We start from the raw sequence: 15,653 nt of genomic DNA, 5'->3' as shown, positions 1-15,653 counted from the left end.
GTATTCTTAAAATATAATGGATAAAACAGTTCTAGTACAGAATTCAGAAAAGCAGCCCCAGTTCTGAATGTGAGTCAATCAGGCTACCCCAGGTGCTCAAATTGTCTCAAGTAAAATACGAAGTTCTGTGCTGCACAAGAGAAGTGGGAGCTTGGATTGCAGTGACCAGACTGCCTGAAGAACCGTCCTGTCTTGGTAATTGCAAGGCTGTGAGCAAAGCTACACAGCCAGCAAAGAGCATCCTTTGTGCTGAACTGCTACAGAAAACAGAGCAGGATGCTGAAAAGGCTGGGCTGGTTTAGACGAGAATTAACACTATTCTTGTCATCCTCTCTGTCTGATTCTTCTTGTCCTAAATTTGAAGTTGTCAGGTGCCCAGGACTACCTACCTGGAATGCATCTTGCCCTGAAGAAACTAGGCACATAATGAGGTGTCCTAGGTACTGCCTTTCTGCAAATATTCACCTCATGGTCTTGTGCTGCTAACAGGTAAGTGCAACAAACTCTGGGTCCTACAGACTGTGTGTGCTGTGGCCCGTTGTGCACTCTGAGAGAAGCTCTGACACTGGTTGGGGCTTTTAGTAGCCTGTGTGTTGATTCTCTGACATCTAATATGCAGTGTGCTTTCTCACAGCCCTTTCCCATGGGGCAATGATCGGGTGTATTTCTTCCGTTGCAGTGGTTCTTCTCATGAAGTTTGTAGGTACTTCATCATTATATTAATAAGCTAAGTTACATTGAAATTAGTTACTGAATTAAAAAGTCACCGCACACACATGCCTCTCAGCTGTGATGGGTGCATGACAGCATGCCCAGAGAAGGTGGTTGTCGCTGCCACAGACAGGCAGGTTCGTGTCTGCCCCCAGCCTGTTTCATCCTCAGTGTACAGTGCTGCTCCCAGCAGTCTGTATGCCCTCATCTTGCTTTGGTCAGGAGCTCCTGCAAGCTCACCGTATGTTGGGTGTTGTGTGGAAGAAGGGGGAAATTCATCTCAGACTGACAGAACAATAAAAAATGCTCAAGGCTAGCAAGATTCCCAAATGAAGGCATAGAGAATCAATGGAGGTATCAGGGGGTTATGAAATTCCATCAGATGGCAGACGTAATGTGTAATTAGTCTCTGACCCGGCATATTATTTGCCGAGAGTCTCTCTGTTCCCTTGATCTCCAAGACTTTCACAAAGACTTTTTTTTTTTCCCCTCCCTTCTCAGTGAGTCTCCAGTACACCCCATGAATCTTTTGAGCCTAATCCACAATGACATCCTACATTATAAGATTGAATTGGAGCCTTCAGACCCTGCACTTTACAGGTTGATATTTTTCCTTGTAGTAAATCTTAGCTATCACTGCAGCCTGTCATCCGGTAAGGATATCAATGCCATTTCTTTGACACCTCCTGACTGAACCAATATGAGATGAAGGTCTCACCTCAGAAAGGGAGGGAAGCAATGAGGCACTGTAGTGTTTGGGGAAGGGTTTCTTTCCTTCCTCTCAGGGATGGTGGAATTCTTTCATAAACTAGAAAGGAACTCCATGTGTCCAAATGCAGGAAGGTACCCCAAATATGAGGTCTGTTTGAAATAATGTCTCTTTTAAGCCTGGAGAGAGCATAAAAGGAGCAATGGCTTCAGAATAACAAATAAGTTTAAGGGATAAGTTCAAGCTGAATTGAATGACGGGTAATTTAACTCAGTTTCAAAAATCTTCTTTGAAAAAGGAAAGCACCCAGAGTAATTTTCTTGGTGTCCCTCTGTAGACAAGAAAATTTCAAGCATCCATCTTTACCTGTCAGTACTTCCACCTATCTTCTTCCAATTCATCATTCACAGCAGATGTATGATCCCTGCCTCTCCTCCTTGGTTGCACAACCCTTTCTTTCCCAAAGGAGGGGTTAGAAACAGAGAATAATAATCAGCAACAGGCAGACAACAATGAATAATGATCTTGTGCAGAATGCTTTTTCAGCTCAGTAACTACTGTCAGTATTTGATAGCCAGTAATGGTAAGGCTCTAAACAGCAGGAGTCACTGCCATAGCAGTTTATGAAGATATTGCTTTATCTGGTTATGTTTTCACTATCCATATAGATTTGTTCACTGTGGCCTTGCTCAAAAATATGGTCATCTGGGTAAGGCAGATGCACATACTGGTGTTTCTGCCAAATGAGCCTGAGCACACAATAGGAAGTTTATGCCAGGTTTATTCTGGCTGGGTGTAGACAGGTGGTACTTGGTCTGACACAGAGCTGATAGATGAAAATATAATACAACAGCTTACTTTTGAATAGATCTTAAATGAGCAGAGAGCTTGGCAGCCCATGGTATATGGTGTTTTGGAGCTGGTATTCAGAAAGCAAAGTCTGGCAGTGTGGTTTCAGTCAGCGTGTCATGCAGGTTGTTGTCTGTGAATAAAAGGCCACGGATCTCTTGTGGCTGCCCAGCTTCAAAGTGGCATTTCCATCTTAAGCAACAGGGACTTTTGATTTCATTTGCACATGGACCCTCCTCCCTTCTGCTGCTGAAAATGGCTAGAAATCCCCCCAAGGGTGTGTGGAAAAAAAAAAAAAAACATTCCCTGGGTTTGCCAGCATAAGGTTTTCAACAAAGACAGAAAAGGTCATAGGAAGCCCAGGGTATCACTTTTACTTTTGGCTCTTGCTGTTCTTGCTCAGATGTCTTACAAGAGCCCAAATCACACACCTCTCAGCTCTTTCTAGTTGGGCCCATCAGGATGACAGAGCTTTACACATCTCCCAGGCTGATGGGGAAAGAGGTATTGGTAGGCAGTAAAAATGTTTGGAAAAAATTATTTCCACAGCTGGCATCTTCCAGGAGCATTACTGCAGGTGGTGAGATATATTCACAGCACAACAAAAATTGGGGTGAGCCTCTCTTTCACAATTCAAAGGATATGCACATGCACGCAAACCTGAAAGCATTTGATGTTCCTTGTGTGTGTGTGTGCACTGACGTCTTGTGAAACCCCATGTCTTTGTAGGGTCACCCACTCTGCTCCTCCAGCTGTGCAAGGAGGAGCAAGCCCCTCTGCCAGTGTCCCATAGCTGTGTTGGTTTGGGGCTGCTGGGCCAGGACACACCACAAGCAGTCAAGAATATTTCTTTCAGGTGCACAGTTAAAGCAGAGACAGATCCTGAAGTCTATCTCCACAACAGGGAGTGATCATTTACAGCTGCCTCCTGTCAGGTGCAGTGAGGTGCTGTAGGCAGCATTTTGGGAGCCAGTGTTGTGTATTACCTGTCTGGAAAGGGGACCACAGCAGCTGAAATGCTGTATCAGCTCCTCATGGCCTGCTGGAGACTGAACAGAAGAAATTCCAACCTAGACAATTCGATGATTCTTCCTCATAATAGTATGAGACCTTGGCTGGGCGGCTGAAGAGCACGAGACAAAGGGAGATACCCACACTTAAATGCACAAGACCAGCCCGTGTACTGAAGCATGCGAGACCCTGAAGGGCTGCTCTGAGGAGACAGTTGAGGCAGTACACGTTGGAATGCAGCTGAAGGTGGTATGTCCCATATTGGCACACACATGCATAGACCCACACACACTCCCCAAGTATTCATGCTTATTTTAGATGAAAACCAAATGGGAAGAGGCCCAGATTGAAATCTCTTCATTTAAGTTAAATAAATAATCAGTGTTTCCAGTTCTTGTCTTGTTTGTTAGATAAGGGCTTTCCTAGCCTCAGCCAGAGTTTTCATTCAGACAAGATGTTACTCCATGAATATGTCTGACATAGGCCCAGGCCTAGTGTACGTAACACTGTAGTTGTCTAGGTCCAGCAACACTTCACTATACCCTTAAAAACAACCAAGAAGGAGACTTCCCACTCTTTGTGACCAGGAACAGTTTGAAATGTGACCAATTTTGAACCACAGTGGTCCCAGCCACCTGATCTCCAGGTGCGTGAGGTGAGGACTGCAACACACATGCCAGCTTGGCTTTTAAAGCCATGATGCACTGCTTTGGACCATAGCTGGAAACCCTGTGCATCCTGCTGGAATAGTAAGGAGGCTGCAAATTGTGTCCTTGCCCATCACCTATCCAAACCCTGAAACTGCCTATTGGTGAAAATCCAGAATGGAGACGCTAACTTGCCCACTCCGTAATGCCTGCCTTCAAAGTGAAGGCCCTCTCCATGGCAGTTGCTAGAAAAAAAGAGTTGAAGGGGAAGAAGAGCCACAGAATTGACTTTGCCTTAGTAGCAAAACCTGGCCAAAACCCTGCATTTACTGGGCTTTAGCAGCTGAGAACTGATGAAGATGAATAGAAGAACGTTGCTGTTCTCCAAGTTTGATTTGAAGCCCAAAAAATCAACGCCAAAGAAAAACCGCCAGTGAATGCAATAGGCTTTTGGGTCCAGATACAGTATGGGATAGTCCATATGGGTATTTTTCCAGGTAGGTGAACTCACACTTGTACTGTGGCAAGTTTCACTCAGTCTAATACTTCACATCCATCCAAAGAAAGTGTCACACAGAGCAAAAGCAGCTGTATACCATGTATTTTAATAAACTTTATAACCAGCAGAAAAATAGTTTTGAATGTGTTTGTTCTCCTCCTCCCTAAAAAAAAAAACAGAAGTCAAACCAAAACTAAAATAATGTCAACCCCAAAACAGAAGGAAAAAAAATATCCCAGAGCAAAACAGACACAAAATACAGAGATTGGCAAAAAGGTCTTTGGGTGAAGAAATGGTGTTGGTAAAACAGGAGGCAGTGAATAATAAAATATTTATTGTCTTGATCAGTTTCTGTATAGATATATGCATATGCATATGTAGATACATATATATATCTATACACATAAATCCTTCGTGAAATGGTACATTTGTAAGAAAACAAAAAAAAGGGTGACTGCGGGGAAGGAGCAAAGAATAAAATAATAAATAAATAAACTAGTCAGTGAAGTAAGGATAATGCTCAATTCCCTTACAATATACCATTACATCACTTATCAAGGGACATGCTTTTCTCTCCATGGCTATATTGTGTCCATGGAGGAGCTGTCAGCTTGTAATCTGAGTGATCCCCTTTGATGCTCTGTGTATGAGGAATACCTCAGAAATGTATGAAGCTTTCCTTCCCCTGGTTAATTCCCATGCTTTTCCATGTTTTGTAATTTAAAAATGGTTAGTATTTCAGTTTGCATTTTTTCCCCAGGTTTCTTGCATTTGCTGCTATGCATGTCTCCACTGTAGGGTGGAGCAACCCCGGTGAGCAATATGCCACAGGAACATGTTGTTATCACGGTGTGACTGGATGGAGAAATTCATTTTACAATGGATCCCATGCTACTTCGACCTCACACTCAGTCTGCGGAGCCAAGTCATGCAGTAACCTCAGCTGTTCTGTATCGAGTGGGCCTGTGGGTCACATCTTAAGCCAAAAAAACAAAGAAAGGAAAGAAAAATATTTTTTATTATTATTTTCTTTTTTCCTTCCAGGAAACCTACCAAGACGAGAAGAGTAGGAAATACTATTCTCTGGTTCACTCTTAGGCAAATGAGTTCTGCATTAAAAAAAAAAAGAGAGAGAAGGAAAAAAAAAAAGAAAGAAAACATTCTTCCTCCTGTTGTTATATTGCTCTTTCAGAGAACCAGCCACCGTCCATACTTTTCCAGATCTCAGTGCCGTGCTTAACAAGCAAACTAAGCACAAGCTCATGCTGGCTGCAAAGTTCAGGTCACCAAGAAGGTATTCAGAGAACATCTCTGTTTGCCAGCTTCTTGTAAACACCATATTGCAAAGAAGGCAAAGGCAAAACACTCCTCTCCACACCTCCCCCAATTTTTCTTTTCTTTTCTTTTCTTTTCTTTTCTTTTCTTTTCTTTTCTTTTCTTTTCTTTTCTTTTCTTTTCTTTTCTTTTCTTTTCTTTTCTTTTCTTTTCTTTTCCTTCTTCTCCTTCCTTCCTTCCTTCCTTCCACAGGGGTTCATGAAGAGAAGCAAGACTTGTGCGTCACAAACGGTGGAACTAGCCCCATCACAGCCATCTTCCCACCCTACAGTAATGCACAAGCCCATCTTAGCCTGTACCTGCCCACAGAAGGTGTTTGTTTGTCTCTTGATCTTTTTGAAAAACCATGCAGTCTGATCTGCTGTGGAGTTCTGCAGTGCAGGTGCTGGGTGGCTGGTTCTCCCCCTTTCCTGAGGCTCATAAGTGATTGTTTTTGGACAGATAGGCAATAAGAGCCACGGCCACCCCGACATAGATGCCAGTTCCGATTGTGATGGACAGCACAGCCAGGAAGAGTGCTCGCCGAGAGCTGGAGCTTGCATGGTGGAAGTCCCCCTTGGCTACAGCTTTGTTTGTCTGCAAGATACACAACAACAAAAATGCAATATATTTATTTGTTTCATCTGAAAATGAAGACGAGATGCTCATTTCTTAGCTGAAACATGCTTGGGGATATGACAGTAAACTGGTTGGAAATCAGATACTTTTTTAGTTGAATTAGATTACTCGTACGATTGGGATGATGATGGAACCAAAGGCATCTCAAGCAGTATTTTTAAATGCCTTTAAGCTTAAACACATTGTAGGATTTAATACTATGTGTCACAATGATTCCTGAGATGGCTCAGCCCCTCCTGAGAATGTGGGCACATAGGCTGCAAGCCAAGAGTATCCTATGTCCCCTTCAGAAACAGCTAGAATCCTGTTTCAGAAAGATGGGTGGATTCCAACCTGGCTGGGAAAGGTAACAAGGAAAAAGCCATTTAAAAGTGCTACTTGGAACCAAATGTTCTTCCAAGTCAGCCAAAATGTTCTTACCTGGACAAAGGCAAGGGGGGGTAGATTTTTCCTTCCCAGTGCAGAACTTTTGAGCACAGTGACTAGGTGGGATGACTGGTGCACAGTCACCTCCACAGAGAGGCCAGCCACCACCAGTTACCTTGCATTCACCTTAGGTCTGAGCTTTAGTACAGGATACAAATACTTAAGAAACCAGAGCTGGTAGACACTTGATTCAGCTGAACACTTATGCACACAAGCAGGACACTCTGCTTGATTACCACAGTGACAATGAGCAAGCTTCAGTGCAATTCTGAAGTGGGGCCATTGGTGTTGGAGCCATGGCCTTCCCTCCTGGGGTTGGTGCATTCAGCTGGATGCGTCATCTGGAGGAGGAGTTTCCATTTTGATGGTGTTAAAGTGCCTTTGATGTCTCTCGCTCTGGTATCCAGTAGCTTACAAGACTGATCCAAAACCCTGGTAATGGCATCACATGTTCTATGTAGGTTTGATTACCCTAGCAGGTGCCTTGAATTCAACCTGATCAGCTGGAGTTACATGCCAGACATTTAGGCTTGAGTACAATGAACCTCACAAATTTACTGCTTTTTAGTACAGCTGAAATATCAAACACAGAAAGCAGAAGTGCACCCGGTTTGGGACTGTCTTCTGTGATGATCCCACAGTCACACTAACATCAACAGGATGGCCTCTGCAGAAAGCTACACCTGGAGTTACAGAAGTATTCAGATATCGGTTCTTCTAACATCCTCCTTCCCGATGCCTTTGAGTCCAAGACCCAAGACAAAAGCATAATCCCTGCTCAAAGCAGGAAAGCCAGAACTGGACAGGACTGATTTACTCATTGACAGGACCGCCTAATGACTTTTCAGTGGGTTTCAATCTTGCAGCGTGATGAAAGGAGGGTGTCTTTCAATAGACAGTGGTGTGATAGCAGCAGGGTCACCCAGGAGGCAGTAACAGATCCGTCACCTACAAGAAAGGTCTTTTAAAAGCATATGAGCTCCATAAGGTCTGGACAGTTTTTGTTCCCTTGTTACAATGAGTGAGGAATTCTTAATGCTTTAATTGTATTTCTCCACAAATGCTCATTTTGCTGGGACACTTTCTGCTTCAGTATCATCTAACTTTCTAGACACTTTTTGCTCCATTTTCTATCATTTTTACTATCTTGCTGCTAAGAGCGATTTACAGCGGACAAATGACAAGATTCCAAGCTGACAAAAAAGCTCCTGGCCTTTTTGTCAATGACTTTATTAGGAGAACCGTCTCTTCTCATTCATCAACCTAATTTTTTAAGCATAATGCCTAATAAATGTTTCAGGCAGAAACAATGTCAAAAAATGCATATTAAAGGAGAGGTGGACCAGGCTGCAGGCAGGGGGAAAATGACTATTTCCAAACAGCAACATATAAACAACTCTCAGGTTTACACTTAGCATCGTGTCCTATAGTTCAGATGGGGAAGGCATCCTGCTCACTTTGCAAAGGATGTCTAGCCAGATTCCTCACCAGAGTTATTAGTGATTTTATGAGCTTCTTGCCTGGAATCTCCAGACACTCAGAAACAGAACCCTTTCTGGAAAAAGTGCTAGGGGCTTTGGGAGTCATGGACGCTTCTAATAAGGTTGCTTGAAAGTCTTGGCAATGAAAGCAGAGAAAGCTGCAGGAATAGGTGGTCATTCATCTCTCCTCAAAGATTTTCTCCAAGCACTTGGTATTCATCAGATAGTTAATAAAAGCTCTGAACAGAAAGGCTCCTAATAACTGAAGTTAGGTAGAATTTATTAGGCTTAAACGTAAATTTGCAGCACTGAAGATGTTTGTGCCTTTGGATAAACAGAGTTAAACAGTCTCAACACCCAAAATGGAGGAAAAGTTGGAAATCATTGGAACATTTCAATTTGACATTTCTGAAATGTCACATTATATTATGAAAAATTCTACAACATTTTGGGCTGACCTCTTTTAAATGAAACTTTGTAAAGCTTCAAAGCAGCAGCATTTTTTCACTTAAAAATAGCCCAAAACTCCAAGGGAAAAGAAGCCATTAGCCAAAATGTCAAATAATCTGAAAACCTGACACTATGTCTTCATTGGATTCAATAAAACCTGAGGATCTACCCAAAATGATGTGTTGAGCAACCCAAAGGTGTTCAGAAGACTGATTTGTTGAGCACTAATAGCCTTTTTTTTTTTTTCCTGATAGGATCTTCAAACTAGTGACAAATCTGCTCACAAATAACAGTTCTTTTTGTTTGTTTGTTTGTTTTCCCTTTGGTGAGCTCTTTGAGGACAGTCCTGACCTTTGTGAATTGCACCTATGATGAAAAAACAGCTTTTTGTTAAAATATTCAACCCAGCCAAAAACAGATGTTTTGTATTAACTGTATGTTGCCATAGAGTTGCTGAATTTTACAGCTTCTGTCATTACAATATAGCATGATTTTACTTGTGGAAAAGGCCTGCACTTTCACAGAAATTTTACTTTCCAACAAATTGCCTATTGCAAGTGATGTGTTTTATATATATTTTTTTTCTTTTAAACTAATGTGCATTTTGTGATTTAGCAAAACATATAATACATTTACCTATAATTATGGATGTAGAGAACATTAGTAAGGGCACATTGGAAAGACAATTTTATGTTCTTCTTTTAGTCCATTCAAAAAGGTTTCCTCTGAAATGGAGGAATCGCCAACACAAAAAACATCCTCCACTAGTGTAAAAATAGTCTGAAAGTGCTTACTTATGACAAAGAAAAATTTTGCTGCTATTTTCTAATTAGAAAAACCATCCCATTACTCCCCTGTGTCACTATATGCAAATTATAGCCTTTCTGCAGGTTTAAGCTAGATGGTTCTGGAAAATGGTTATTACACAAAATACAATTATGGCCACTTTTATTAGGTTAGCATCTGGCAACTAATAAGCAGTTTTTCTTGAACTTGATTTATTTTTTTTATTTTTTATTTTTTAAACAGGGATCTTTGATATTTCTGTGTACTTTGAGAAAGTCCCTTGATTTTGGTAGCTATCCACCAGCTTATGGCCTAGCCCATTTTATTCATGACACAGAGAAATAACACTGTGTTTGGGGGTTTCCGTTCCAGGGATGACTCTGCCTTAGCAAACACAACATGGGAAATGAACACAAGAAATGCCTCATGTGGATCAGAGAGCCCAGTCAGACCCAGTCTCACCAGCTTTTCCTTGGCCTGGTAGAGAAGGTGAGACCAATAGTCATAAAACCTAAAGAGAAATTAAGGCATCTAAACGCAGACAACTAAATATAGTGGTCAGGCTGTTTACGCGATTTTATAGTGTCTGTATATCAGACTAAAAGGTAAAGTTTCTCTTCTTAGAAGAACTGGCCACCTAGATCAAATGCCACAGACAGGTAAGCAGATGTTGAGATTCAAGGCTCCAGAAGCCCCAAAAGGTACAAGTCCACAGACAGGTACCTATCATAGATCCTTCTTGGTATCTGCAGTCCGCCACAGCACTGGGACCTCAGGCACCAAAACAAATTCAACCTCCTGTTCTGACACATAGTTTTGGGTCAAATGATTAATGTTTTCATAATGCCACTGTGGTTAAAACTGCAGAAAAAAAATCCATTTTATCTAAGTTAAAAACAAAACAAAACAAAACAAAATTTGTGTTGGGTAAAAATATTAAATTGAATAAGGAAAAAAAAAAAACACGAAATTTTGGTTAAAAACACCTTTAAGGAGTTCAGCCAGTTTGCAGATTGTGCAAGGCAGGATGCATTAGGCTGATGCTGTTTCCACTTTCACTAAAGAGCCCCATCTTGGGTGCCCACAGTACCTGTGATGGACATGCTCCGTGCACCCCTGGGTGTCCACAGGCACCACGGTCTACTCAGAAACCTTGCCTAAGATGAGAAATCTCTGCATCCACCCATGTCTTTTGCTCATTAGAGGTGGAAATTGGGTAATGTTGACCACGAAGGCCCTTGGGCTGACGTGTCAAATGGTACAAAGGCAGTGTTTGTCCAGCCATTCATACCCAGTTTGGAAATGGATTTCTGTGAGCTGCTTTTGGCAGACACAGCTCTGATCTCACTAAAGCAGATAATGCAATGTTTGCTTTCATTTTTTCCTTCTACTGAAAAATAAAGCTCCAGCTATTAGTATTACTGGGCTGAATACTTAGCTGTTATTAACTGGACCATCATACTTGACTCTGGAAGGTAATGCAGCAAGGACTGGTACAAGAATGAAGATCTAAATGCCATAGTAACAAAGGCTTTGATTCACTAAATCATCTTCAAGATAAGTACCTTAATTTAGCTAGTAAGTAATACAAAACAGCTATTCTAATGGGCTTAAAAGTGAGTGCAGAAGTAAGCACTTTTCTTAATCAGAATTATATAATGTGTGGAGTTTTATGGCATTTCTATCCATTTGCTTCTTCCCTTCCTTAGCAAGACTAGGTTTGGCAGCGAGATGATTGATGAAGCAATTTAATACAGTCTTTGGGCAGCAGTGGGACCAACAGGTTTGATAAACAGAGCAGGGGATGAGTGGAAGACACAGGATGAATTATGAGTGGGGGAAAATTCATCACATCAGCGCCAGGTTCCCTCGCTGCACAGCCAGAAGATGAGATACCTTCCTTGCAAAGGGTTCGTATCCTGGGACGAACCCCGCCTCTTGGTTTTGCTTTGGTTTGTATCCTCTGGATGTGCAGGTATGACCAGTGACTTGTCAGCTACTGACATAGGCTGCCATGAAGGTTGAGGTACTCAACCAGCCCTCACTCAATTCTGCCTTCCAGAGGCTTTGGAAGCAACCCAGGAAAGGGGCAGGGTGGGGAGTGGGGGTTTGTAGAAGGGCTAAGGAGGCCTGAAAGTTTTTCTTTCTTTGTTTAACTAACAAAATTAATGTCTTGTTTAGAAACACTTTCAAGGAACTTTCCTGGAGTTCCCACTTGAGCTTCAGCAAAACATATTCATCATGTCTCCAGGCTGCATGTTTTATGGACTGAGGGAAGATGAATACTGTACCTGTACAGATGCAAGGCCAAAACATTCTGCTGTATCCCACACTGACTCATATATCATACTCACAAAATACCTTGTGGTATGCTGTGTCTGTAAACAAGAAACACATTGATCACAATTATTAATCCTGCTTCAACTCCTTGAGGCTAGACAGCAGGAATGGCCCCGTGCAGCAGGAGAAGAGGGAATCCACACCTGTTTGGTCAGGTGGCAGGAGGATCTCTTTCCACCTTGTGGGGAGAAATGGCCAGCAGGGAGCAGGGATGCACAGGTTACATGCAGTCACTAGCCAGACCAAGTCTTACATCTTCAAGTGTTGTGCAAAAAAATGCCACGAAAGGAGTAACTCATGCAGAAACTGCTCCTGCTCCCATCTCTTCTTCCGTCTTTCTTCTAGGCAAAAGCCCTGGCCACTGTTTTTGGCTTGTCCATCTTGTACTTCTGCTGATCTCAAATTTCTGGGCAATGATATCTCCCATCTTCGGGTTTGTACTGCTTACTTTCACTAAGCACAAGAAAAGGACCTCAGAGACTTTCCCCAAGATACAGTTGGGAAAAGGCTGGTCAGGATTTTCCTTTGGACCATGAATGACAGAAGGGAGGTGCCACTCAGCAAGGAAGAGCATGGGGCTGGCAGACGCAAGGTATATGTGTTGGGATGTGGCAGGGAAGTTTTCAGGCTTAAGGAGAGTTCTCTGGCAACAGAAGGGCTATTCAAGTCCCATCAGACAGCTCCCCAGGCAGAAATGGTGATCCAAAATAAATGACAGATGGTCCTGCACTCTGTCAGGCATTTGCAAATTCCTTTATGCCCACAATATAACAGAAACGTCAGCCCAGTAGAAACTAAAAGGCTCTTCTGGAGGTTTCCATCAGTTCTGCTGTGAGGTTGGCCCAGGAAATGGACACAAGTCTCAAGTGGCCATTCCCTGCCTGGAATTTACCGTGGAAACAGAGGGAAGAAGGTGTCGTCTGAAATGCAGACACTCCTAAACAGATATGCAAACCTCCAAGTCTCAGTGCTGAACTTAATTTCTCGTGATGCTGACGTTTCATTTCCTCTTCAAAGGCAGGTGTCCAGCTCAGTCTAATCCAGCCTTTTGACAGCAGTGTCTAAAACAAATTACTTGGGTCATCTTCAGGGGATTTCTGTCCATTCTCCAGTGTTGATAGGTAGAGACTAGATAACTTGGGACTGTTATCTTTCCTTCAGAGATGGATCAACCCTCTTCTAAATGCTACCCTGAGCATTTAAATGATAAAAGTGTAAGATCATGGCCATAACCTGCTCTGCTGTCTGGTAGCGCTGAGATCCAGTTGGGATAGCTTATGAGGGCCATGTTACATGTGGGGCAGTGCTGAGATACCACTAGCAATTGGGGAGCAATGCCAAAAAGATGATACGGGGACGTCAACAGAACTTCCTTGAGATCTGAAGAGGGGATAAGCTGCTATAAGCAGCTGCTGCTGCTGCTCTGCTCCAGGTTCTTCCATATGTCTGAAGTGCTCTGCTGCACCTCCGAGTGGCAAAACAAAAGCTGGTATGAAAACTTATTCTCTGAGGATTTCTTCCTCTAGTGATTCCTCATTCTAGTAAACACATTTGTGCTTTCAGTGGCCAGAGCATATCTCTGTGCAATGCAGGTGCGTCACAAAAGGCCTGCAGGTAACCATCTTGTGTCTGGAGTCACCTCTTATATTGCCCTTCACATTCATATGCAGTTTAACCAAATCTTACTCCAGCCAGCCCTTGAAGTGGCAATTCTTTTTGGGTGAGCATCACCTTCGTTGCCCTGTAACAGTACAGGAACTTCCAGTCTGAACAAATTCACACCAAGCTCCTGAATGACAAAGGGGCAAGTGAGAACAAGAAAAAGAATTTCTACTACCATTAAATTAACTGATGCTGTTTTCATGGGAGGGGATGTACTGGGAACGAGATTTATTCCTGGAAGCTCAAGAAAGGCTCAGGAAAACAGTGTGTGAATAGGGAGGAGAGGGTGTAAATGGAGAGCAGCATGAGTCTGCCTCTTCTGCATGATCAACTTTCATAACATCTGGGTTTGAGCCATTAGATCATTTCAGTATCAATGTTTTCTGTTGGAATTTGAAAATATGACGTAGGCTAGGACGTGATTCAGCCCCCGGCTGGTGCTGCCTGTGGCGTTTGATTGTATATTCAAGTGCAGATAAAACTATAAATGTCCGAGTGAGATTTTGACAGTTGGAAAAACAAGAGAATAATAATGAGAACAGCAGGCGTAAAAGGCCTGAGTGAGCAGAATGCAGAGAGATGTTTTTAGATGAGCTCCACAGCAACAGCAGTTCATTTGATTGCACTTGAGAGGATGAGACCTCAGCCTGCAATATGAGGGCAATTTTGTTTTCCTGGCAGATAAAGGAATTTGAAACCTCAGATGTTTATGGTAAAAAAGATCTCACCCTCTCCAGTTTTTCTCTAGCCCTCAAACAGACTTTGCCATTTTGTGATGAAAAGGGAGAAGAAAATTTGGGAAAGGTGACGTGGTGAAGCATAGCTTACACATGCTGACAGAAGTGTGCCCACACAGCTCACATGGGTTTGTGCCTGGAGGTTGGATGCAGCTACCCAGGTACTACTTATGTTTATCAAATAATTATTAATGACCAATTCTAACCTAATGATCTCTGTCTCCCCCCCCCCCCCCCCCCCCCCCATTTAACTGGTAGTTTGTTTCTTCTTTATATGAAGGCTATTAGCCTTCATATATACTACATATAATAGCTTATATATAAGCTATTTACAACCATCTCCTGAATTTGGAAAGATCTGCATTCACATCTTTCTACCACTATCTTCTTCTATAGGGTTGGTGTAGAGTATATTCCCTCTGTCTGCATCCAACCCTTCTGCCCCATGACCCTCCAACTCCACTTTTATCAAAGTGCAATGTGTGGTCCCAACCTGGGTAGTCGTGGTTCTCAGACCTCAGTTTTGGGACCTTTTCTGTCCATGAGGATGACCACATGACTCAACACCAAGCCATGAGTGTATGTCTCATGTGGAATGATGCCACCAATCCCTAGCACCAAGCTGGGGCTCCTCATTTTGGCTCAGTTTGCTGTGCCTTGGGGTGTATGAGCAGGCCATTTTGCCCCCACCTCCCACCCTGAGAGCAGACAAGAAAAGGATGGTGGGGCAAGGATGTCATGGGACTCCTGCCTTGGGCACCCTGAGCCACATCTGACAGGGGACAAGAACAGGGAAAGAGCCTCTGCAGGTTTGAAAGTGCCTCTGGGATGGTTTCTTCTCTTGACAGGAAGAGGTTTGTACAGAGAATGACTTCCTCCAGTTCCGAACTCTCATTGTCTCATCTGCAGCTGCCCTGATTTGAGCTGAAAAAAATCTCTAGATTTTAGGTAAGTTATAAAATCTCCTACCTAATAGGAAATTTTGTTAATGATTTTTTGAGGTAAAATTAAGAACTCTTGAAGTAACACTCTTGTTTGTTGATACCAGTATTTTTTTTCAGCTTCGTATCACAATCATCCTCGATTACTCTAGGTGTATCTACGTTATACTGTTGTTTATCTACTCCCAATTTCATGTGCTGAGGACATTCAGAGTAGCTTTGTCTGATCTGTTGTTGGGAGAGACTGGTTTTCTTGAGACAGTGTTTTTTTTTTTGTTGTTTGTTTGTTTGTTTTTGTTTTTTTCCTAGGTTGGCTTCCCAGTTCATGGGGTTACATGGAATTGTTACAAGGATTGCTGCTGGGGTACTGTTTGACTGACCAGTCTGAAAAGTCTGCAATTCCTCTGATCGGCCTCTGCTCTCTGATCACTGTGGTGGCAGGAGACCCAGC

General features: G+C 42.7%; 1 protein-coding gene across 1 annotated transcript in view; it reads right to left on the bottom strand.

Annotated features, from left to right (window-relative positions):
- Positions 1 to 4,513: 4,513 nt before the first annotated feature.
- SYNDIG1 (synapse differentiation inducing 1) overlaps positions 4,514 to 15,653 on the bottom strand; it is a 72,564-nt gene continuing 61,424 nt past the window's right edge. The window contains exon 4 of the mRNA XM_035561777.2: positions 4,514 to 6,337. Coding sequence (XP_035417670.1) covers positions 6,179 to 6,337 — 159 coding nt within the window. The 3' untranslated portion in view covers positions 4,514 to 6,178. The remainder of the gene's footprint in view (positions 6,338 to 15,653) is intronic.

Source organism: Cygnus atratus, chromosome 3 (genome assembly GCF_013377495.2).
Source record: "Cygnus atratus isolate AKBS03 ecotype Queensland, Australia chromosome 3, CAtr_DNAZoo_HiC_assembly, whole genome shotgun sequence".
Lineage (NCBI taxonomy): Eukaryota > Metazoa > Chordata > Aves > Anseriformes > Anatidae > Cygnus > Cygnus atratus.
The sequence above is the reverse complement of the archived record's forward strand: the minus strand, read 5'-3'. Positions and strand labels throughout refer to the sequence as shown.